Source organism: Prionailurus bengalensis, chromosome D1 (genome assembly GCF_016509475.1).
Source record: "Prionailurus bengalensis isolate Pbe53 chromosome D1, Fcat_Pben_1.1_paternal_pri, whole genome shotgun sequence".
In the NCBI taxonomy this organism is placed as follows: domain Eukaryota; kingdom Metazoa; phylum Chordata; class Mammalia; order Carnivora; family Felidae; genus Prionailurus; species Prionailurus bengalensis.
In genome coordinates this window covers 28,799,555-28,826,021 of record NC_057346.1, presented here as the reverse complement: position 1 = coordinate 28,826,021, position 26,467 = coordinate 28,799,555, and the positions used below count along the sequence as shown (strand labels likewise).

At 44.5% G+C, this 26,467-nt stretch overlaps 1 protein-coding gene across 4 annotated transcripts in view; it reads right to left on the bottom strand.

Moving 5' to 3' along the window:
• The window catches only part of NTM (neurotrimin), a 941,468-nt gene that overhangs the window by 169,757 nt on the left and 745,244 nt on the right, over positions 1 to 26,467 (bottom strand). For all 4 annotated transcript variants that reach the window (XM_043579843.1, XM_043579845.1, XM_043579844.1 and 1 more), the window contains one exon: positions 3,707 to 3,939. In XM_043579843.1, coding sequence (XP_043435778.1) covers positions 3,707 to 3,939 — 233 coding nt within the window. The remainder of the gene's footprint in view (positions 1 to 3,706; positions 3,940 to 26,467) is intronic.

Here is a 26,467-nt window from a genome sequence, read left to right as displayed (position 1 = left end):
TTGAGCTGAGACAGACCAGTGCTTAGCAGCATGGGGAAATCTGGCTGCCACATAAAAGGACCAATCTGATTTCTATATATGTCATTTCTGAATTCTATTAAAATATATAATCAGATTACATGGGGGTAAGAAGACCCACATTGCAGGTGTTTCCAGGAGTGTCTGGAGCAGGTTCGTACCCCAGGATTCAGTCAACAGCAGCTATACTTCTAGAAACTGAATTCTTGGGGATGACTTGGGCAAACATCACAGAAGTCCATTTCCACCTGAATGGGAACTAACTCTTCAAAGGTGGCTTTTTGTTTATCTTCATGTGCTAAGTGGTTGGGCAAGGTACCAGTAACCAGAGTTGTTTCTCAGTAATTATTTACCATATGAATAAATGAAAGTACTCATAAGTGCATAACAAAGGGCTGAAGTTCTGAAGCTCAGACACTTGCAAAGGTGGCTTCACTGCTGTCAGCAGGAACTCAAAAGATCCAGAACAAAGAACTGGTGGGGTACAAAGGGTATTTGATAACAAGAGGAAAGACTTAATCCCAGACCTTAAGCAGCTCACATGATACTATGAAAATGTCATTACCTTCCTTCCACGTGTGTTTATTTTTATGTGGACCTGACTGCATATGCATAAGTACACACACTCATGGGCAGACCATCAGTTCAGTTCTTCCTGCTGCTGCTAGCTTGTCTGTGTGCGTCTGTGCGTCAGTGTGTCTGTGAGTGTTTAATGATTGTAATACCATTCTGAAAACTTAATATGTCTGACTTTCATTCCGGCAGTGTTCTGTTCAGGGTTGAATAGCAACTTCAACAAAATCCAGACAGTCAGCTCCTGCTAGGGGAATTAGGGTTTATGTTCACTACAATAAATGATCCCAAGATAAATATATTTCTTTTTTTTTTAAATCCTGGATGGTGATGTATCCTCTTTCCAATACAGAAATGGGGGAGTCTGGCTCTATTTAGTTTGTCTGATTGCTTCTAAGAGGGGGGACAGGTTGGCTCTGAAAAACTATGGTCCACTATTCATTAAAGTGTCAATAATGCTCAGCCCAGGCATATCGACAGCGGATTAGCTTGGGCTGAGTCTGTGTACAAGACCAGTGCCTTTTTTAACCTAGCTTGTTTCCAAATCAATACACCCATCAGCATTCGAAAATTAGCCCAAGATGAGATTCCAATACTTGAGGTGGTGTGTCATGCTAAGAGGCCACCTAGCCAAGTCACAGATGTAAACACCTAGCTGGGGATTAGACATTTTCCATTAGTGTGGACATGAGTGAAGATTGATGTAGACCCCTTCACTTCACCTCTCCTATGTCTCCACCCGTACACACACTCCACTTTCTGTCTTTGAGCCTGTATAAGACCTCTGGACTGTAAGTGTAGCCATTTGCTTCAAAAAGTAGTTATTAAATGTGCACTTTGGATAAGGTACTCTCCCAGGTATTTAGGGCAGAAGTGTGTTGGTGGGTGTGTTGGGGGGGGGAGGGAGAGCTTAAGAAAAACAAATGACAAAAACATGGTCCTTATTTTCAGAGAGGTTTCAGCATTTTTCACTATTCCTTCCATTTTCCAGGTCCATAAAGGTCCTACTCCATAAAGCGAATGTCTGTACTAGTGGGCATTTCCTGATTTCTCTTGTCATTGCTGGGTATCCTGCTCTTGACAATACATGTGTGCAGGTGGGGGTGCAAGGGGAGCATGGTTTCAGGGAGGGGTTTCAGAAGCACCCTTTGGCAGAGATTACAGATGGTGACCCTGGAGCAGTTGCCAGGCCTCTTCATCGAATATTATTTTCAAACCTTTTTTTTTTTTTGCCAACTATCCACCAAAATAAAAATGTATTTTATATTAAAAACTTACACACTCTGAAACAAAAATCTTATATAATGATACTTTTTCTGTTGTTTGTAAAACACTGATACCTTCTATGAAATTCCATTTCCTTTAAAAAAAATGCTGCTTGCATCCAGCCGTTTGAAAAAGATTCATTTGGAGAACCAATAATAGAAAAAGCCATCGCAATTTCTTTTTAGAAGAGAGAAAAATAAGTAAGAACAACGTGGTGTGGCCAAGCTCTGCCCCGGCAGGAAGGACGCTGCTGCTGCCCAGGGCCAGTGTCACGGTGCCCTTGGATGGTTGTGTCTCATGCCCACTCGCGTTGCCTCACCCTTCAACTGCGCATGGCTGCAGCCCAGGGTGGGCAGCCTCCTGCCTTCTCACAGCTAGGGTTCCCCATCATACCTCCAGCTCCTTTGTGTTCTTCCTTCTCCAGTCACTTTCCTGCCCTTGTTTACTGACCAAGTCCATCCCCTTTCCTTGGGCTCCCTGACAAGAGAGTGGCAGGAGGCGCCTCCCCAAGAGGAGCTTCTTGCCCCAAATGGCATTCAGCTGTATGGAGGGAACTGAAAATCGAACTGGGGAAGAAACTCCAGCAGAAGGGCCAGGCTACACTGCTCAGGGCTTAAGCTTCTGAGATCATAGAATGAGGAATTTGGCCCACTGTAAAAGAATTTTAAAAAGCTAAAATGCAGTATCAGTATTTAAAGATATATTAATGATGGGGCACCTGGGTAGCTCAGTTGGTTAGTGTCTGACTTCAGCTCAGGTCATGATCTCATGGTTCATGGGTTCAAGCCCCAGGTCGGGCTCTATGCTGACAGCTCGGAGCCTGAAGCCTGCTTTGGATTCTGTGTCTCCCTCTCTCTCCACTATCTCCCACTTGTTCTCTCTCTCTCTCTTCAAAAATATATAAAAAATATTTTTAATAAAAATATATTAATAGCTAACACTTCAACAGCACTGTAGGCCTGCTTCTAAGTGTTATGTAAAGTGTAGTCCTCAGCAAGCTGCTCACAACATTGATTCCATTTTACAGAAGGAAAGCCTGAAGCCCAGTTAGTAACTTGATCTGAGTCTCACAGCCATAAAGAGGCCAAGTCTGGTTCTGAGCTCTTACTCCCTAATTAAAAGCTGCCCACCATGGTAAAGTGTCATGTGAATTCCCCAGGGTCAGTTCTGCTTCATGGGGAATAGGTAGGAATCATTCCCAGGGCCTGAAAAACTCAGCCAGAGCAGAACCAAGAGAGATGCAAAACCAGAACATTGACATAGGCCTAAAAATCTGGGGGCAGGAACTTGGGGTGCCACCAAACAGTGAATCAGATGCAGGTTATTAAAAGGGAGATGTGGCATCAGAAACCCAGGGCTGGGAGATGAGAGACACAGGCAAGCTGGAGACAATGGAGGTGGCTGTGAAGGACACGTCTCAGGTGGGCATTCAGAACGTGTGTGATGGACTCTGCTTTCTTGAAGGTTGCTCCAGGGTATGGCACGTGTGAAGTGCCAGAAGAGCTAAAACACTGGTCTTAAAATAAAGCAGGCCTAGAACTGGATGGAACCTAAAAAAAAAAAAAGAAACTTAAGGGAAGAAAAAAGCCAAGGAAAGCAATAATCAGAAGATAATTTTCTGAGAAAATATATTATTGGAACAAAAACAAAAACAAAAAAATCCTAGTCCTATTCAACACTAAAACTTATTTCAAAATTCAGCTTCTAACCACAAACTGACAGTTAGTTGTCCTATTGTCCTGGCCAGATGGAACAAACTGAATGTATCTCTGCTGGAGATAACAGAAAAAGTGTTCAATACAGGCTCTCCCAGCCATCCATCCAGACCATCCAGCCAAGCGACCCCTACCTTGCACAATGAGGTGGACCCTTGAGGTCTTTGGGTGGTTGTCCGTCTGCACAGAGCACGTGTATGGGCCCTCGTCATACACATCCACGTTCTGGATCTCGATGCTGTACTGGGTTTGGGTGTTGCTCAGGAGGACCACACGTGGGTCCAGGCACCACTTGTCATTCCCAGCGTAGAGGATGGTGCTGCGGTTTAGCCAGGCCACCCGGGTGACCCGGTTGTCAATTGTGCACCTGGAGGGAAGACCAGATGGTTAAGTCCAGGGATCAGAGAGAAATGGGAACCATCACATACGCATATCTTGCTTGATTTGTCATGGTTGGCATTTTCTGGGACGGGGAAACAGAAGTCTTATAAGATTATTGTCTCAGAACACTATCTGAGATTTCTGGGCCTTGAACAGCCCAGTGCTTCTTAAACCACCTAAGCACAAGCCTACTTCAATAGTCATTACTATTCAATAGTTACAACTGGAGGCATCTTCCACACCCAGAGTGGCTAGGCCCTTTGAGCACCATAGCTCGCCCTTTGCTTAAGGATTCCCATGATGTAGGCATCTGGGGAGTACTAAGTCATCCAATATTTATAACAACCCTATGAGCAAGGTTCTGTTGGTAAAAGGAATGGAAGAACAAAGAAACTAAATATTTCTCCCAAGTCACACAGATAATATATGCCAGATCAGAGACCTAGATTTTGACTCCTAAACATTATCTCAGAATAGTGAGTTCTAACAGAAGGCTTCTGAAGTCAAAACTAAATATGGACCACCACCATTGCTATTCATCTTCATTATACCCAGGGGCAGAAATGTTCAATTACTGTGAGACTAAAGACATTTTCTAAAATCTCAAAACTGTTTGCACATGTAAAAATAGATTTTGTCTTTTTTATTTTTGCATCTGGAGTCCCCAAATTGTGGAAGCTCCCTTCCCTTTCCTTACACTTTCAAATTTTCCAGCTTCTCTCGCCAAGTCCTAATCACATCTCTCTGTCTGTATTCATTTCCTTCTCTCAATACACCAAGTATGTTCTATGGCCTTGGGCGAAATTCACAAATAGTGTCCTGATCCTAACTATAATGCTGGAAATAGCAATGTAGCTCAGTATGTATAATGATGCCTCAAATTTATATATTCCTTTGCAGTGTACAAAATGCTTTTACATCCACACTGTTTCTTTTGATTCTTGCAGCAAATCTGTGAAGTAGATGATCTTACCCATTGTCTACTTTAAAGATCAGGACTCCACTATTTGGAAGGGTCTGGTGACTTGCCCAGGTTAGAGAGCTAGGAAGTGACAAACCTCTCAGCCAGGTCGTCTAATTCCTGGTCCCATGGCCTCCTCAAAATGTTCAAGGGAAGGGAGAGTTCAGTGGGGAAGGATGATTGCTTCCGCTGAATTCTCAAAAAAAACTAAGAATTGCCACTGAGCACACCAGCTTCCCCGGGTGGTCCTCTCAAGATGAGATATCCTGTACCGTGCATCCTTTCTGCTTGTACTTGTGTAAATGTCACAGGATCATTGCAGGGCCACTCAGGCACAGGTGGGGAGCCTTGCTGAAAGTGCCTGTGGGGAAAGCTGATCAACTAGAAACACCTTTGCTCTGGTGTCCAGCAAGTTCTATGTTGTTCATTGTGTTTTCTAGACAATGCAGGTTGTAAATGATGGAAGATCTTACCTACCAGGGAAGATCAAGGGAATATTTCTGGAATTGGACATGGGTCAATTGCATCAGAATTGCATGAGGGATTTGTTCCAGGTTTTTATTCTCACCTCCTATCCTACTGATTCAGGCTTTGGGTATCCAGAAATAAGAATTCTAACAACATTCCAGTTGGGTAATATCCTTACCAAAGTTTGAAAAACACTGGTATGGAGCCATGTGTCCAGGACTAGCTACATAATTTGGGGAGCTTTGTACAAAATGAAAGCACAGAGCTCTTTGTTCAAGAATTATTAAGAATTTCAAGAAACTGAGAACAGAGAATTTAACCATTTTCAGGGTCCTTCTGAATGCAGGGCTATGTGTGAATAAATACATACTCTAAGTTGATCTCAGACTTTATTGTGCTTATGACGCTTCTTGGGATCTTATTAAAACGTACATTCTGATTTGGTAGGCCTGGAGGGGGGCGGTTCCTGAACTTTTAGTTCTGAACTTTTAGTAGTCTCCCAAATAATGCCAATGCTGATGGCTCTAGAGCATTCCTTAAGTTGAATAAATCTAGTGGTGAAACTATGAACACTAGGGTTGGGGAAGCACTCAGCTAAGCACCTCACTATGTGAAAGTGTGGTCAGAAACCCAGAAGATCATCATCCCTTGGGAGGTTGGTAGAAATGCAGAGACGTTGCCTCTCCCTCAGATGCAACGAATGAGAATGTGCATTTTAGTAAGATAACACATGTGAAGTTTGGGCTGGTCTAGAATGCACTTCAAGACTTCCTTTGGCTTTGATGACAATACCTAGAATACTCTGAGAGCAAATGAGAGGTGGAGAAGTATGGCCAACAAGGAAGCGCCTGATGCCATCCCCTCCCTTAGGTTCCCTGCAGACATTCCTGATGTTCTTCCTCTCAGGTTGCCTCCCTTGAAATGTGGATTTGGAACCACAGTGTTTTGAAATCCCTGAACAACACACTCCACAGGATACTTTACTAGTAATACACCTGGGATGTTATTTGTCTTAATTACCTTAAGAGTGGTCCTTGCTCTACATTTTGCTTGGATCCAAAGCAGAGAAATAGACTTTCATATTCATGGCTAATACTTACTGAACACATATTATTGTATACTCGGTGCTATGGAAGCCTATTATATAGATTACTTTATCATCTCAAAAACCTGGTAGATTCACTTATTAATTCCAGTTTACAGATGGAGTTAAATTGAGTTAAAAAAATATCCAGATTGAAAAAAAAATACCTGAATTTAGTAGAATAACAGTGGTATTAAGCTTCAGAGCCAGAATTCAGACCTAGTTTTATTTTATTTGGTTTCAAATTTGGTGTTCTTGAATGTCCTCATAAGCCCTCATAAGCACATATATATATGTGCCCTATATAACATTTAAATTCAATGTGCAATAGAATCAGCAGCAAACCCTGATAAAATACAGATTGCTGGGCCCCTCCCTGGTCTGGAGACCACATTTTTGAAAGCCATTAATTTAGACATCTGGTTTCTGGTGAAATGAGAGCTGCAGAGCGAGTAGGCACTAGGAAATGACCCTTGTTTGAAACAGTTTTCCATTACTTTAAAGGAGAGAACTTCCTTGCAACCAATCTGCTCTGGAAAGCCAAAAGCAGAGTCCTAGTTAGTTTCTCCTCTAGCAACTAAAATTTGACCAGACACCAGGTGAATGGTCAGCCGTGGTGCAGGAAATTCTGATCAGCAACCTCTGCACAGCTTGAATAATTGTTTTTGATGCCCGCAATGGGGCATCTCACAGCCTCTCTGAGATGAATCCGAGAGGACAGTCGTGGGCTTCCTGTGAGTGTCTAATTATTGGAAATTGACTGAAACGAAGCAGTCTCACTACACCACACTGTGTGTACAGGGCCAAAGATGTTCATTTGCAGATACACTAATGCTCTGAACACAGCCAATTTCCAGCACGGTTATGTGGCCCCTGTGATATACTACACTGAAAAGCTGGCATAGCTTCAGCTGTGGTTTTGGGCACATCCAAGGTCATGTTTAGATGTCCAAACTGTCACTACTGGATATCAGTCTTGCTGAGTCTCCACGGCATTAATGCTGGCTTCTGCAGAGATGGATCACAAAGGTAACTTGGCAGCCAACTACAGTCACCTCCTCACACCTGTCCCCATCTATCCGTCTCATTTATCGAATCTCCACAACAATACAGAGGAGACAATTCTCCCAGGTTAAAAAAAAAAGAAAAGAAAAGAAAAGCAAGCATAATTGCTCCCTCAGTCAGAATGCTCTGGTTGGGGGGGTTTGGTAGAAGACTGGGGTGGAAATTTCCATCAACCGGTTCCCTTTTTGCAGAGATGGTCCTTTACAAAGATCTACAAAAGACGTTTCAAACACATCACAATATTTCATGTCCTTCAGGAAGGTAATTAACCGTATGATTAAAGGTAGGGAAGGCTTCAAACTCAACTCTCCCTAATCCAGGCAAGTACAGATGACAATGACCACTTGTTATCAGGAAGTGGTCACAGGTCAGGATAAGACAGGCCAGGAAGGGAGATGCAGAGACAGAAAGAGTTGAAAGTACCCTGCCAAACCTTGATAGACTCTCTCCTTTCTCCCTGCATTCTTGAGATATGCTAAGCTCCCAACCTGAGCATCCTTTCCACCATCCTGGCAGACATACGAAGAGAAACAACGTCTATAGACCTAAGCCTTCTGAATGGATCCCTGGAACTCCCAATTCCCCACCTTCAAACATCTATCTCTCAATTCTGAAATCTCCAGTCTTCTAGCTTTAATTATTTCCATCCTCCAGCCCTCTGGCCAGTGGCCATCAGCATTCAGTGTTTGTGTGAATGGCCTTCCTTTCCTACCAGGCCTGTGAACCTCCTGGTTTCCTACAGACAGCCCATGGCCTGACCTATGAGATATCCTGGCAGAATCCAAACAGACAGACAGAGCCTGGGAAAGATGCTTGTTTATTATTTCACGGATGAGCCAGAGTGTCCTTCACAGTCTATGTGTCTATCTGCACCCTACTCCTTTCCTTGGAGAAATTTCTTTATAAAAAGAGCAGGCCTGATCTTTTTGAATACAGATAATCCAGGGTGTGTGGCCTGCATGGATTGGGAATGTATTTTCTTTGATGATGAAAATGTTCACATATAGTTGAGTAGAAGAAGATCAGACATACATGCCTATGCTGTACCTTGCACCCGAGCACAGTGTATGGCAGAGAAAGCTGTCATACCTGTCATTTTCTGTAGTTGCAACAATTGTGCCAAACCTCCAAAAATACAGCCCTCTATGTCTTTAATCTCTTGCTGATGAATAGTGGCTTTATTACGCTTGCTGCATTTATACATAGAGTAACAGCAAACAATGATTAAGCAAGCCCAGGATGAGGGGCTGCAGAGATAGAATCATAAGAGTGTGGATCCAGGGTCTCAAGCTACTTTAGGATCTGAAAGGAAATGAGAAAGAGAAAGAGGCAGACAGCGAGTGTGTGTCTAGAAATTGTAAGAAAAATAGAGCAAAAGTATCTTCTTGGAATCTTCTAAGGACAAAGAGAGCACTGAAATAAAGAGAAGGATTATTGCAGAAAGAGAGAAAAATCCAGGCTTGGCCTTTCTTAAACACACCCGCCTGAAGATCTGAGGACTATAATGGATCCAGACAGTGGGTAATCCAACCATTCCTTCTATCAAATGGCCCTTTAACTGCTTTTGAAAAGCAACACATCTTAAGCAACGCTTGAGACTACAGTGAAATAAGAGCTTCCGCCCTTCACAGCACCTGGTCACAATCTCCTCTTATTGCACAGAAATGCTCCAGCTGCCCCTAAGTTTGGTTCCTCTGAGCTTTTGGCTTGTGCCCCGCCCCTAACTACAAGCTTCACAGAGAATCATTACAATGTGGACAGCTGAGAAATACCAACACCCAGCCTCATGGAGTTTGCATGTGTGTCTTCCAGATCTGTTCCTGGGGGAAAACCAACAGGCAAAGCAAGATGCTTTATCACCAACCTGATGAAATTTCAGACATCACTGGTACCTTAGCCTTTTATTGTAGGAGAAGACTTCCTTAGTAGGGTTGCTCATTTTGACTCTACTGGAGTCTAAGTTCAGGTTGATATTTATAAAATTATCTTGGGCTATACAGAGACGAAAACACTGAACTTAACACTCCATTCACACAGGCCTTGAATCCCTCAATTACTACTGTTTTTTGTTTAACACTGAAAAGAAAAACAGATATGGGCTATAACATCTTTCTTAGTTATGAAAATGACAACACTGCCCATTCCTGGGTAGAGACAGAAGTCCTAGGAGAAGGACCAGGGATGAATTCTAGCTTGCACGTGCTACCCTGGGATCCCACACTGCTGGAGGGTAGCTATGGTCTGAGGGTGGGTGGGAAGAGCCATGAGAACAGGCTGTGAAGTCAGACTGCAGAAATCATAGTCCCGGATCTGTGCTTGCCAAGTCTCAGTAAGTTTCATTTCACTCATCTGCAATGGAAATAACATTTCCTCCTGCATGGGGTTAATGAAAAGATTAAATGGACCCATGCATCTAAATGCATTCCTTTGCACTTAGAAACTCAACAAACAATGTGATTATACAATGTTATACACACTGCTTTCTCGTCTTCCATGTAATGTTGCAACACTGATTAAAAGGTAAGTTCTTGAAAGCAAGGGCCATGCCTTATTTTTCTCATGTACCCTAGTAAGCATTCAATAAATATCTGTTGACTGATTAATTTTTGTTTAAGATCACTCATCTATCACAATCTCTTCAGAAGTAAAAGATCATGGAGACTGTGTCCAGGAAAGGCCCAGGTTGTGAGGATAACTACTCTGCCCATCATTTATAATGAATTTATAATGCAAAATGCAGACACCACCCTCGATGCAGTGGAGGCCCTTCCATTTCACTAATGTCTTGAAGATGAATCCAGAAGGCTTGGCTTTGTAGACCTCCAAGAAGTGTTCCACATAAGTACCTCTATCCACCTAAGTCAAAGAAAGTAGCATCATCTCAAAACAAACTGCTGAGTGAGGTGGGCCATGACTTGTCTGAAATGAATGGCACAAGATTTTGATTTGTTCTTGTGATAAAAACCCAGTGCAAACTCAAATATTGAAGAAGGCTTGGAACTGCTTATCTGGTCACATCACATTTGTAAGCCATTGATCCCACAATCCACTTCCTTACTCTATAACTGTCACATGCATGCAACACTGTGGGCTATGAGTCATCTTGATCATGTCATACAACCACAGAAGATATCAATGGAGTCTTTTTTCCCTAGGTGACCAAAGTCAGGCATCCAGAAGGTTATTATTATTATTATTTTTACCATTCCTTTCCCTAACATATACAAAATTGTCTAAACCTAGAGGAGGTCTCTTGAACTCCTTGGTGGAAACCAACATTTCCTAAGGGAGAGAACCCAGAGGTGCTGAGGGAAAAGTTCAGTGGAGATTCACTCCGGACTTTATCTGCCATTTGACCTTGGGGTCCAGTGAATGATCTCCTGCAAAGCCTCACCTAATTTCCCACTGCTTTAGGCAAGATGTATGTCTGGTATTTGGATTACTTCTCACTGTTACCTGAGTGTTCTATTCACTTGTAGGATTCAGTAACCCACTGTTTTTAGAATGCCCTTCTTCACTGTGTGGTAAACAAATTCCTATCCCCTATCAAGGCCAATTTTAAATATGATTTTGTATCCCCACTGCCTATCATTTGCAAAAATGTTTAATCCCCTATGACTGATCTCCAGACATCCCTTGGTTACTTTCAGGGCAATTTGGATCTTGTGAGAGTTGGGGTGCCCATTAAGGTTAGAAGGAGGTGCTCAATAGAAGAGGGCAAGCATAGCCTTTCAGGCAGCAGGAAGAGAATGAGCAAAGTACAATGGAGCTGTAAAAAAACTCCTGGCATGTAGGGGTGCCTAGGTGGTTCAGTTGGTTAAGCATCCTACTCCTGATTTCAGCTCAGGTCATGACCTCACAGTTTGTGGGGTCAGGCTCCATGCTGTCAGCAGGGAGACTGCTTGGGAATTTCTCTCTCTCCCTCTCTCTCTGTGACCCTCTCACACTTATTCTCTCTTTCTAAAAATAAATAAATAAACATTTTTTTTAAATCCTCATATATTTGTAGAAGTTTGGAAATTTAGACAGGATGGGTTAAGGGGGATGAGTCCACTGAGTGAGTACACTGCTATTTCTGTGTCACCTAGATCAACCACAGACTGATATTTCCTCTGGCTTCCTATTGGGTTTTGGCTGATGGGAAGCATTGGCAGGAGATGGGGTGTGGGGGGTAGGAGAGGGGCTGTCACAGGCTGTCAATTCCCTCGGTCAAAGATGATTGATCCTAGCCAGTGGACCTCTCCACACAGCCCCCTGTCTCTGGTGGGAGCTATGACCTCCTCCTTAATTCCCTCAGCCTTGTAGGTGTTAATGATCTCCTCTTGTACTAGCCCTATGGTCTTGACTATCCCTGTAGTTTTCCTACACTTTGGTTCCACCTCTGTAAATATCCACTTTATTAAACTCTCCTCAAATTACTCTATTTGAGTATGCCATCTTTTTTTTTTCCCTGCAGGAACCCTGACTTTTGCAGGTTGATTGTGCAGTACACTATGTGAAAGATTTTGGGTGTTTTGTTTTGTTTTGTTTTGTATCCTGAAGTCAAGAGGAACCAGAGAATCAAACCGAAAAACTTTGCAGTGGCTAACTCAAAAAATTATCAATGGCTAGAAAAGGCACCAAACTTGAGCTTGTCTCTGTCTTCCAATGGGTGGTCCTTCCTGGCATGGAAAGGGCTGGGAAGAAGAAATCCAGTTCCAGCAAATGAATCTGTCTGCAATCTGTTTTTCTCCTTTTCTTTGTCTCCCATCCTGGTCCTCATCAGCTGCTCCATGGAAAGCCACATTCAAGATGGGGCTTCATCCTGGAGAAGCTGGGCCCAGACTGGCAGGTGTAAGTAGAAAGCACACTTCTAATTATTATCCAGTCTAGATATCTTTTTACAATGACACTGGGAAAGCCAGGACTCACTCAGGTGAACTGAGATGGATGGCACATATTAGACCTTTGGTGTCATGAATGAAAAAGGGTCTGGAAGTACCCACCTCCTCACTGGCTCAGGTCCTCGAGTGGCTAAGAAAGATGTACCAGCCTCGCTGGCCTTGTGTCTAGGAGTCAGCCTCAGGTGAAGTCAGTGCGGCTTCATCTCTGGGACTAGTTCCAACTCTAATTCCTTCTTGAGACAACTCTAAATCCTTCCCCAGGCCTGGATCCTGTCTCTAGTGCCTCTCCCATAACTGGTGAAAATTGCCTATAGTTAGAACTTAAATATGCCCAGGATAGGAAGAACTTGTGGCCTAGGAGGCCAAAACCATATCTTAGACCAATCACAGCTGACATTTTCCTTCCCACCAATAAGCATGCCTGACATCCAGGCAGTTCTGACTAGTCAGCAGACCAGGCTGTGTTTCTACCTGGTTCTCACCATGGAGACTGTGTACACATATGACCCTGTGTCAGGGAAGAAGGAGTCAGAATGAAAGCAATCCAGAATGAGGCCATAGCTTTTCTTCTTCTATGGTGGAAGAGATAGTCTGCTACCTCAAACTCCCATGGTGCACCAGAAGGAAGAACAGGCCAATGAGATGTAGCATGACAAAAAGAGCTCCTAGGTTGGAGGAGCCTTCTCTATTTTCTTACTATGTGACCTTGGCCACACATTATTTCCCCTCTTGGTGATGCCACTGTGTCTCAAATTACTGCTCAGGGGCCCCATGGGAATCAGGGCCAGTGATAAGCAGGCTGGCTTCCTCCCAGGTTATGAAGCTCCATTTCCACCACGTGGTTGCTGAGACCAAGCTGGAACAGAAGAACAGAACCAATGCGGAGGTACATGCCAGAGCAGCTGCAAGGCTCCTTCTCTACTTGTGCATCCTCTGCTGGCCTGTGAAGAGAAAGTATCCCCAGGGTCCAGAAAACCAGTGTTCACTACAAGGAAATGTAAAAATAATTAAGTGGAGAGGAGCTAATTGGACCTCTCCAGAGAGTTAATCTATGAGATGTGATACTTTGCGGGGGGTGGGGGGGTGGGCAGGACATATCCCCCAGAAAGACAAAAGCTCCAGGGGGAAGCTCCCGGGGGAAGGATCAGCCTTGGCTGGGCCTGCTGCCACTAGGAATCCTCAATCTCCCAGTGGAAGACCTCACTGTTTGCATATTTCCTGTCAGATTTCTTCATCCTTCTGTGACAGTTGGTTGTTAGAGGCACTCCCTCTGAGTAGAGTGCTAATCTCTTACACTGATTTGTTGTTAAAGGTGTCCCCCGACCAGCATCAGCCCCACCCCTCCCCTCTTGCCTTCCTCCTCAGAAAACAGAATCTGGCTACAGGGAGGAGCTCAGAGGGGGCTGCCAGGGTGCAGAGAAAAGGTGCCAAGGGACACCCTTAGCCAATCCAGTCATTCTCATGTACCAAGGACTGTGGGAAGCCTTAAAAGTACCTTTCCTAGGACAGAAGGAAAGGCCTAGAAAAAAAGTCTCCGAAGTGTGTTCACCTAAGGGAAATACACACCTATCGTTCTGCCTTAATTCCTGGAGGTAAGGGGTCTCTCAGTTCCTGTTAGACCAGGTCTCCAGAGCAGAGTTGTGCAAGTGTGCCATGAGGATCTGAAGCATGCAGCCAGAGAATCGTGGGTCAGGGAGGCAATGAGCAGCGTCTGGGTCTCTGGGTCTTGCAATTCTCTATAATGTCCCTACTTGGGCAGGACATGGCAGTTAGCCAGTGTTCGGCCCACCTCCCTTGAGTCGCTTTTATCATATCATCTCTGTGCCTCTCCCAAGTTTCTATGTGCTTCTGCTTTGAGCAGCCCACATCTGGGTCTTTCTTTGCAGGTCTGCCTTTAGGCTGTGGAGCCCCTGTGTGCTCACTCACAGAGCTGGAGGAGTCTGGGAGCTTGCACCCCCTCAGGGCAGCCAGCAGGGGCTGACTGTGGAGGAGTGGGATAGCCGTCTCTCTCTACTTACCAGAGTCTCACTGCAGATCCGACTGAAGCCACCTTTGTGGATATTTGACTGAAATTGCAGTTCTACTTGGCTTCTTGCCTTTACCTGCCCTGACTCCCCCACTCTTTCTGTGTTTCTCCAGGGAGTACTTCCTTAATAAGTCACTTCAATACAAACTCCCATCTCCAGGGCCTGCTTCTGGGGCTCCAGAAGTGAGACAGCCCTATTTGTAATTCTCACAAAGGTTTTGTGATCAGAAGGAGAAACTCTTAAGGAAAGGGCAATGCTTCAGAGGCTGCAAAAAGCTGCTAAAGGGGTGCAGACTGCTCTGTAATCAGGCACTGGGTGGGAGGCATTAGGGGCATCCTGAGCTCCAGGGAGAGATGGGGCAGGGCCAAGTAGAGCCTGAAGCCAAGAAGAGCCAACTGGGTGTGGGGACCATCTAGGACACTACCACCAAGGGGAATACAAGCTAGGCAGGTATAAGTACTAGAGACACCTGGTGAGGATTTCAGGTGTTTGGTGGTAGGGGAAGAGCATGTGCACTAGCAATCTCATGGAGGGAGTGAGCCCTGGGCTCATGCGGAGTGGGAAATACATCTACATCAAAGGAGAAGAGGTGAGAGAGTATCCCCCATAAAAAGAAAATGGAATCATAAGATAGGAATGTGGGTATGGAGTAAGATGCTTAGGGTCTGGTCTGATAAAATTGGGGGCTCTGTGGGGATGCAAGAAGGCTGCAGTCAGCTTGTAGATGGCTTAGAATGTTCTCATGTGTAGCACTGAACTTCTCTTTATGGGGTTGGGGGAGCTGAATGGCATAATGAAAATAACATTTGGGAGCAATGCAGGAGAAAGAAGACAGTGGAGGTGGGGAGCCAGCCACTGCCAGAAGCCATGTAAATCCTGAGGTGTCCCCTTCTGAAGAAGGTTTTCCCTTCTCTAATATGTTGGGTCTTATTCATGCACCACATATCTGAACACACGTTCTCTTATGGACAGGATCATGTTAAACAGGGCTTACAGGAGGGACTGTGTTAAAGGATATCTGTTAAGAATAGGATTCTTACCCATTCCTCAAGCCCATATAAAAACCTTTGCACTCATAAGGATCCTATCATCAGGCTTACCCTTCTCTTTCTCATTCTTTGCCTCTCACTTATAGTTGTTACTCCAAAGATATGGATAAACTGAGGTAAGAATAGGTTTATTGAATTATTCATTCATTTGACAAGTGTTCACTGAGCACCTACTCTGTGCCATGCATTGTGTTAGCACTTAATGCGATACAGAGACAAACAAGACAGACAGGGACAGACATTCTGCTCATGCATCAGAGAGGCAAAGAAAAACACATTATGCAGTATGAGTCTCTTATGAGAGGATGCTATAGGGTGATATATAGAAAATAGATGGGTGTTATGGAATCTATACTGGTCTAAGGGGTCAGGGGAAGTCTTGCAAAAATGGTGCCTTTGCTGAGAACTTTAGAAACTAATATTTGGTACGCAGAGGGACCTGTGAGATGGTTTACCAACCTATAGGTAAGCATCTAATGAAGTTAAGTCTATACAGTTACTTCATTCATAAGCCTAGGTCTATGCAGCTATTCAGTTAAAGAATGATCGGTGGGGTGCCTGGGTGGCTCAGTCAGTTAAGCCTCTGACTTCAGCTCAGGTCATGATCTCATGGTTCGTGAATTTCAGCCCTGCATCAAGGCTCTGTGCTGACAGCTCAGAGCCTGGAGCCTGCTTTGAATTCTGTGTCTCCCTGTCTCTCTGCCCCTCCCCCACTCCTCCTCCCCTCTCTCTCAAGAATATACAAAGAAAGAAAGAAAGAAAGAAAGAAAGAAAGAAAGAAAGACTAGGGATGAGAATCTGCATCTCCTGATGCCTTAAACCAAGATTTAAAAAAAAAATAGTGATTTTGGGGGTTAGTGGATTCCAAGAGAGATTCTGTAATGAATATTCTAAAAGCTTGACAATACACTGGGTGTTACTCAGATTTTAACAAGATCTCTGCCATCTGGAAGCTGCCATGAATTGGTATATTTTATCTGGTATAACCTCAGCTTGCATGTTCATATTTAAGAGAAGCAGCAATCATGCTCAGAGCTTTTGGCCTGATTTCCATGGAGCAGAACTAGCTGGGTCCTTGTTTTATTATCTAATCTGCTGTGACAAGCCTTAGTCCTTAGATTTTGTATGACTCAGTTTTCCTATGTCCACAGGGAAAAATTTGCCCACTCAATTCTTCTGGTTATCATGAGGGTCAAAACAGGTATTTAAGGAAGAGTATAAACTTAAAGAACAAGGAGGAGTTAATGTTTACAAATCTTCTGTGTGAAAATACAGTCACCCCCTCTCTTCATATTTCCCAAGTAACCAAATGCATGTCTGCATCACCATGCTCAGCATTAAACATTTACTTATAGTACTTCCACGTCTGTGGAGATGTACTGCACACTCTTCAGGACAAAGCATATTCCTTACTCTCTATATTTTAGAAGCCTATGATACAAAGAAGAGAACACCTACTTAAGTGAAAGAAAGTAGGGGACCTGCACAGGCAGCTGAATGACAAACAGGGGGCACACACAGACTAGGTCCAATTTTAACCTTGAAAGCAGAATGCCCACCCCGGGAACCAAAGCAGGAAAGGAGAGACGGAGGAAGAGGAGAGGAGTATTCTCCTTCACTGGCCCACATCCCACATGCACACGCTAGCAGAAAGTCAGGCACAGCCCTGATGATGAAGGCAAAGACGGAGGGGAAGTGATGGGGTTCAGGTGAAAAACTTCCCCAGGGACTCAGTCGTCTCAGTGCCAGGGCTGCCTCGGCCGCTGCTTCTGCAGTAATTTCCTTCAACTGGCACTGGGCACATAATTATCCAAGTCCTTTACAGAAACTCTCCGTGCCTTTGGTGGTGTTCTCTATTAACTGATCTCTGTAGGAAGGGATTCTGGTAGCTCTGTAGGAGGGTTAGTTCTTTCTCTGCAAAAAGTATTCCCTGACCTTGACCCTTCAACAGCAAAATCAAATCATTGTCTAATCTCACTCAAATTGACCACCCTTGGAATATCAGGAAGTGAGGGTGCTGCTTGGGGTGGGATCTAATCTGGAGTCACCCAGATGGTAGGTAGCACCACCCACTCCTAATTGGCCTCTTGCCTCCTGCTGTAACCCTTCTAGCTAATCCTCTTTCTGCCTCTTTCTAGCAAAATTTTGGATTCATTTGTTTAAAACCCTTCAATGGTTCCCACAGCCTTTGGTATGAAGCTGCAATATTACAGAATGACATGCCAGGATGCCCCTGGCTTCATTTAGACCCACCACCTTGAACTGGAGCCACATCACAGCAGGCGATTGTGGTTTTCTTGCAGATTCCTCAGCGTGGCATCCAGTTTCACATACTGTCCCCTCCACCTAGAACATCCCTTCATACCTCATCACCCACACACCTTCCTTTACAACACTCCCTCCACCATACCACATCTGCACTAACACCCACACTCCCCAGCACCTTGCCTACCTCTGCCACATCATTTTCCAAGCCATATGGCAGTTGTAAAGCAGGGCCAATGTATTTTATTTATCTTTATTATATTGACACCCCCCCCAGGCCTGTTGTGCTACCATGGTACCTAGTCCATTATCACTGTAAGTTAGTAAATATCTGCTCCTTGAAGTGAAGTCACACTGCAGCAGGCATCTATCTTAAACCGGGTGTCTTTGAGACAATAGCTAGCCTCAGGCACAACCCAAATACTGGAATCTCTCCAACAGTTCTCCATGGTTACTCATGCCAGGCTGCCAGGAGCCTGACATGCCTGTACAGGTAGCACTGGTGAGCCCCCCTAACTAGAAGTCACCAAGCCACGGTGCAGGCTCCACAAAAGCTTGCAAAATGAGGAGAAAGGATGCAGCAGATATTTCATAAGAGCATTTTATTAATTAACCAGACAAATAAGAGCTCAAGCTTTCCTTGTGCATGACAGCATGCAAAATCCTTTCACATATAATCGTATCTCATGGAATCATCAAAACAAAGCTGGACACAGAGACAAACCTCTATCCCCAGACCCAGGACTATAAAATGTGTGATTGTAGACAAGCCATTTCACCTCTCTGGACCTCAGTTTCCTCATCTGTACAAGACAAAGTGATCTCTCAAGGCCAACCGGCTCTGCAAGACTCCTCAGGTCTGCTGCCTGCTCCCCCATAACATATTCCCTGTTCTCTGATAGGCAGAGTTGCCTGAAACCTGTAAGTGTTCCTCTCTTTGCCAAGGTGAACAGAGAGAGGGAAGGTTAGGAGGTTAGAATAGAAAGTGGAATAGAATAGTGAGAGCAACTGAAATGCAAAAAATGCAAACATGATTTCACTTCTTATGCAAATTCTTGAGAGAAAGAGGGTGTAAAGGTGTAAGAAAGCATTTTTCTTTCACCTTGGCAGGACACAGGAGAATCAAATAATATTAATTAGAATTTAAATGCTTGGAGTAAAATTAGCAACATGATTGCTCCTTTCACTGAAATTATCAAGAAAATCACACAAAAAAAGTCAGGGATGAAAATGTAGTTCCTTTCCCTTCCTTTCACTTGGGAAACAGAGTCCACTCTTTTAAATCTTGTGACTTTATATGGCATCCCCTAACATCTCCCAAACAAAGCTCACCAGTTCTCATAATCGAGCTCTGTTTCTTTCCTCCTCCCCCACACATCAAATGATCTCTAGATGCAAGTGGCCCCATCTGCCAAGATGATTTCCTATTATTTAGTCACTTCTGGGCTCCTTTCTCTTGAGAATATTTAGTGTTGAAACAAATCTGCTCCCCAAGTCCTAGCAGTCTCTGGAATTAGGTTCTTCTCATTAAGAATAGGATGCAAGTTGGTACCTTTAGCTTCACCAAAACCTATTAAAAAATGTTCAATGATCAGCAGAACACCCAAAGAGAAAATGAATGGCAATATGTTATCCACAGGAGCTAAGATTGTTCGTAATAAATAATCTGAGCAAAACAGCGCCAGAAAATTCAGGAAAAGGGAATAGGGTACAGGAAGGGGTGGGAAAAGACATACCACTGTCTCAACATAACTTACACTGTTTCCCAGGGTTGTGGCCATATGCCTCAGGTACCTCTCATACTCTTTACATTCTTCTTCTTTGTCTTTCTAATATAGTCATAGGAACCATGGTTTGAAATGACTGGTGGAGGCAGGCAACTAGTGTGTGTGTGTGTGTGTGTGTGTGTGTGTGTGTGTAAGAAAAAAACAGGGCAATCACAACACAAATCCACTTTTCATTTCTTAACAAACCTTTCTTTCCTTCAATGACTTTGCAGTAGAGCAGACAGAAAGCTGTAGATTGATCCAAACCTTGACCTAACTTCTAAGTAGGCATGGAAAACCCACCCAAGGTCTGTATTTAGGAATTTCATCTTAAATTATATTTCTCCTGCCTGTCTTAAAAGTGAGGATAGGAATGCAGGAAGTGGATGTGATTGGGTCAAGTTTTCCAGAATCCTCATGTAAGGGCTCATTTAGAAATAGAAAGACCTGGACTCGGGCACCTGGGATCTGTTTGCTACCCCTTTCTTATCTTACTGGAGGTGAAGTTAAACATTCTGAATCAATACATGCGTAAGAGGCTGGAAAACTACCCTCTAAGTTAGCTCTAAACTATCATTAGAGACCCAACAGTAATTATACTTTTTATATAGCCATGTTGATTCCACAGTATTGCTCATTCAGAATGCAAATAGTTTGGGATACCAAGTCCCTATATGAAGACCTCCAAACCTCTCTTCTATAATACATGGCCAAATAGAGTCTACTCCACCCCCCATCCCCACATACATGCTACTTCTTTGCAGATTGTGTTTTCCCAGGAGTGCTTTATAAAGAGACCTCCTCCATGGCCAATACCACAAATCCATGCCAAAGGAAACCTGCCAGCATTGTCTAGAGCTGAACCTCCACTATCTATCTGTGCCTGTGTGATCTCCCAGCAAGTCAGGCTGGTTGGGCGAACTCCTCAAATTAAAACCCACGGCTATAACCCACTGAAAAATGCTCCGTGGCCCCGGTTCCTGTATGAAGGAGATATAAATCTATACAACCTGGGGACAGTCCACAATGAGCTGAGAACTGTCCCTGAAGAGGCAGCCTCTGTCATTTGCTCTCTGTATTCTTGGAGTAGCTCCTAAATGTTCCTGCTGAAGGAAGTGACAGTTGATATGTAACATTTTGTATGCATATTCAAAAGACATTTATTATGTGTAGGACATTGTTTAGAAATCGCTCTACTATTTGATTTGTGATAAATGATTAGTAAACATATTTATCAAAGTGAATAAAACCCGCAGAGTGATTTCACTTAGATTAACATACATTAGTGTCTAGGAAACCTAAAAAGCAAACCACCCTAAAAGGACATGGTGTGCCATTTTTCATGTGCTTCTCCTCTCCTCCCTCTTCCCCATCCCTCTGCACCCAGACTTCTGCAACTCTGCCCTGCCTTCTTCCAAAGGCAAACCGATGGTCACAATCCAATCAGGGGGAGGTGGAGGATACCCAGATGAGCTTGCCCCCAAACAAGAATGTCGTATGTTCACAAAAGCCTGTAAAGAGTGTAAAACTTTCAGAGTGTCCATTCCTTTGTGAGAATCCTGCTTAGTTCAGTCACTTGGAGGAAGAAAAGGGGATCTAGGCCACAGCCAGGCTCTGGAACTTACAGACCATAAACTTAGACATCACTAAGCCTGCCGGCATGACATCCTTTCTCCTATTAATAGCAACTTCTTCTATTCTGCTCGCCCCAGAAAGCTAAATGAATGAGGCTTGGCTGCAAGTGTAGGAGAGAATAAAACCCAGGATGGCAATAAATCGGAGCGCAGAGTGGCAGACACCGTAATCCGCTGGAATGACGCTCTGGCTCAAGGAAAAGAACCTCTTTGGGGAACCAGTGAAGGGAATCAATGCCCATAAAAGCATCCAAGGCAGCAAGCAATGGCAGAAAAGATAGATACTGTTGACCAGGACATGCACCAGATTGCAGGTTGTAAAACAAAATAGAAAGTCATTAAAACGGCGGGCAAAGGGCACAATTCTGTGATGTGAATGTCACGGGGGACCTGTGTTATAAGGAGCACAGGACTCACCATCAGTCTGAAGGTCAGAATTGCCAAAGCTCTGTGTGCACGACTCTGGGATCCTACCCTATAGATCCTTCTCTATTCACAAACTACAGAGAGGGGAGAGATGGCTGGTATTTATTGCCACTTATGTAATAGGTCTATTTAGAAACACATTCTGACCAGCTTATCAGGATATTAATACATCACAGGCATATTGAACTGTATTCATTTAGGGTTCAGGTTGCTCTAAGCAAAGACTTTCCTGGGAAGCATGCCAGGGTGTGTTTTCTGGAATGAGTCCCCTTTCTACCTCATTTTCCACCTTTTGATCCAGCAGAGGGCAGAGTCAACCCATAAGACTCAGGCTCAGGGACCCTGTGGGGTAGTTTGTGGTAGAGGCATCCTGGGAGAAGCAGTCAGAAAAGCAAAGAAACAGATACATTCTCCATCCTGTGAGATGAATGTGGGGATACTTTCTGGAATTTTAAGGTAAAAGGAATGAGAGTTAGAAACCAAAATGAGCAAGTTAAAGTGCTCTGCATATACTGGGCCTCAGTTTCCCAACCTGTCAAGAGAGCAAACACAGGAATTATACGTTAAAACACATTTTACAGATCATAGAGAGCATTTCTGACAACAAAGGAGGGGCAGTTGGCAAGGAGACAAGATGCAAAGTCCACAACCATGAAAAGCAGAAAAAGAAATGTTCTGAAACCTTCCTTCCTCTGCCTATCGCCTCCCTCTCTCCTCGTCCCTTGGAATGGCTCTTTCTCCTTGTGCACTCCAATTCTTGCCATCTCTCTCCTTTTCTTCCTTTGCTACCTTGGCTACCCTCCTCAGCTCCTCTACTCTTGGGAGAAATAAAAGTAAAACCCCAAACAACTCCTAGGGAGAAAACAACAGCAGCTGCTTTCTCCCCCCTTCTCCTGCCCCCACCATGGGTGGTAGCTGCAGAGTCTCGGCACATTGCCAGCCTTGGTGAGAGCTTTGATTTCCAATCTGATCGCCTCATTTTGTCAGCCTCTGCATACCTCAAACAGCTCAGTCCCCATCTATCACAGAGAAGAAGGGGTGATGGGAGGGACGGAAAAAAAGAGCCACCTTTATCTCCCACATTGAGTAACTGGTACTGGCATCTCTTGTCACCGTCAGCACTGCCCCTATAACTCACCACATGGCTACTAGGAAGCCACTCTCCACAGGTGAGGACAGAGACCCTCCATCTCCCTGCAATTGTTCACTGTGCTCTCTAACCAACCATTTCAAACCCATCTGACTTTTCTTCTAGGAAGAATTGATAGATTCAGGATCCTCTTGATCTTGGCTGTTTGTATTTCTGTTCCCACCCACGTAACTTGGCTCTCACACACAGATGGCCAAACCCCCACTTACACTCACTCCCCCACTCCCTCACATCACACAGGGATGCTCCTGGGGACTTGACATACTAAAAAAATGGGATGTTACCCCTTTCCTGGGCTGTGTCTCTTCCTCTGCCAACAGCGCACACATCCCTGCCCACCCTGGGCCCCAATCTCTGTCTACACACACTTACCTACTTGCACACGATACCCTCTTATATTTCCCTGAGTCCTGTAGGTACCAGTGACTCAGTCTGCTTCCCTCAGGTCTCATGGGAAATATCCTTTATGTATGTATTCAGTCTGTCAGTTACCAAAACACATGTTTTGCATCCCTACTGTGTGACAGTCAATGTGCTAGGGGTTGGGTACACAAAGGCGAATGGGACAGGGTGTGGCCAAAGACAGGGTATGTTTGTGTCAGTGGTAGTGCTTTCCAGCTTGAAATGCACATGAGACACACTTGTGGATGCTTTTCACAGAATTTTGTAAATCAAGGCCCGCTCCCCTCAATATTAAAAAGAAGTTCTGTAGATTTTCCTGATGCTTAAAGCTGAGAACCATATTGAAAGCAGCTGGAGAGTTGGCTTGGGTTAGAACCAGATCTGTAAAAACCTTGGACAAGTAAGGAAAGGCATTTTCATGAAGGGCCTTCCGTGTTGTTGCCCTAAGGGATCTGTAATAAAAATTTAGGTACAAAGAGTTTCAAACAGGACAGGGATGTACACAGATCTGTGTTCTGAGACCATAGCTGCCCATAGGAGAGTGGGGTGAGGAGAAGCAGAGATTGCATTTATAAGACCACCATCTGCAAGGTCTGAAGCAAGCAGGGCAGGGCCCCAGAGCTGGAGACAGGGGACAGAGACTAGAGATGTTTACCCAGATTGAACATTTGGGAGGGGTAGGCAAGGAAAAAAGGTGTGTGACACAGTGATAATGGTTAACATGTATGGATCACCTGCATGCACCAGGAGCTATGCCAAGTGTGTACTTTACACACTCTGTCCTGTTTCATCTGCACAACCACTCTGTGAGAGAGATGTTAAGAATATATCAATTTTACACACAAGGAGATGGAAGCCTAATAAATTGCCTAAGATCATATAGTAAGCTACAGAGCAGGGACTGGACCTCTGGTGGTCAAGAGACCCATACTGTACACAGCAAAGTCCTATTGTCCTCCTAGTTTCTGGCTTGGGAAAGGTCCTAGAAGGACCTGTGCAGGCAGGAACTTCAGTCTAAGTAATGAATTGTCATATGTGCTTCTCCAAGTGATTCATGTGGGCTGGCCTGCTTGCCCACCCAGGTTGTTAATGCATTTAGGACAGGGGACTTCCTGCTAAGCCTCAGTGGCAATTAACACCAGCTGTTCCCCTGGCAGGTACACAGACACCTGTTGAGGGACACACTGGATATGCATGTAGCTTTGCTTATGGACGGGACCAGTAGGAAGAATGGCTGCAAGTCACATCCATAACACTGTCCTTGGTGTGAGTGCACTCAGACAGCTCTGATCAGCTATCTCTGTGGCTCTATACAATGGACCACACAGACATTCCATCACTGAAGCTCTTATTAACTGATGGGCCTCCTGGTAAGCCTTCTGGGGACATGTCTGGGGTTAGAGGAGATAGCAGATTGGTCTCCATGAATGCCTTTTTGTGGAAAACACATAGATTTACCTCCCCCCTCACCTATTATAGATCCTCTCTTCTGGCTCCCTGCTTCTCCCCAAACCACCCCTGTGCCCTTCCAGCCCCTTCTCTGTCCTTGCCATGGACAGTGCATTTTATATGAAGCTGTAAAATTTGATGACAGCTTTCCTTGTCAATGTGGCCCTCACACTGATCCCTCGGTGATATACGGCACTGACCCTCCGGCAGTTGAGCAGCCTCATTACAAATGACAGAAAAGAGAAAGAAAGAATGAAGCAAAGGGGGTGAGTCAAGATGGAGAAACAGGAAGGCTGACAGGACAGGGCACAGGAGAGAAAGAGAAAAATCATATGAGAAGGCCAGAGAGGAAAAATATAAGGAAAATGTATTTTTTTTTAATCGGGAGAAAGGAGGAAATACAAAGACAGCAAAGACAGGTTTTCCCATTCTCTTTGGCTCTGTGTTTCCTGTTGAATGAATGAGTGTAAGTGTATGTGTGTGTGTGTGTGTGTGTGTGTGACAAGGCATCAAGAATCCAATTCTGAGTAGCACTGCGACATGTTCCAAACCTGGAGAAATACTGAGCAGGATAAGATAAGGTGTCTTCAAAGAAACACCAATTGAGGGGCTCCTGAGAGAGAGGGAGTGGGAATGGGGCTTGGGAAAGGCAGGCTACAGCCCTGCACGTAGCTAAACTCTGGAGGCCTTTGGGTCTCCCAGTCAGCTATGTCCCTGTCCCTTTCTGAGGCTACAATGCTGCTATCTGAAGATGTCTTTCACCAAAAGCTCCAGGCCAGAGGAGCCATGGCTACAGGACCCATATAGGGAGGGGACCTGTGTTTCTTTCCCCTTGGGCCCAGGAGACACATCTTTAGGTGCCCTTAACAAATTCATGAAGTCTGACAGTAGGTGGCATTGGAGGAGCCCAGGTTCTTTGTTATAAATATTTGTTCCCCTGAAAACCCTGTTGATTTAAATTTAACAGCCCCAGGGAGGCTGATTTGCTGACTATAGAGTTGCCTAAATAAAAACAGTTGGAAGAGAATCTTACAGAACACCACAGTGGGAAAAACCCACACAGCCTCTTCAGGTGTCCTATACACCAGGAGGTACCCTTCTTTGGACTCCCCTGTTGTTTACCTTGCTCAGGCTCCTCTCCAGTGGGGAGTCCCTTCAACACTAATCTCAGCCTTGGCAGGGTCCAAAGGTCCCTAGTCCTAGATCTCCCCAAAGGGACTGACCCCTGAGCCAACCTTCCGGAGGGAGGGCTCACACCCAGGGCACAGCTCGGAGCACAATGCTGTGCCATAGCTCCCCTAAGTGCTGTTCAGCGCCTACAGCACTTTACCTACATTTTAAATTAATAGGCAGTTTGGGTGTTCCCCTTTCAGTTTTGTGCACAGAGGCGGAGGCTGCAGTGAATGCCAGTCCATGGTGTCTAGGTTATTAGATATGTCTGTAGAATGCAGGTAATTTGTGTTTCTGCTTTGTGCAATTGGCACTAATGGCACATGCATAAAATGGAGCCATCTTCCAAAACACACGTCAAAGGAATATATTTACCCGGCACAAAGGCTAGGAGCAGAAGAATTGAACTCTAATGATAACATGTTTGTAGGAAAGTGATGCACTTAAGTTATTATATATGAAAACTATTGGCAAAATTGTCAGTCTAGGCTTGTTAGAGAGAGGGGGGAGGAACAGAGGCGGTGTGTCTGCCCATTGGAATAGAGGGGTACAAAGCTGCAGAAGGACATAGATGACAAGCAGGAAAGGAAAATAAAATGAGAATTAAAACTTCTGAAGTAGAATTTAAGAGAGGTACGGAGGGGATTCCATAGGTCAAAAGGGGGGATGGCAAGAATAGAGCTCGGAACAGGATCCTGTAATGGACTGGCTTTTC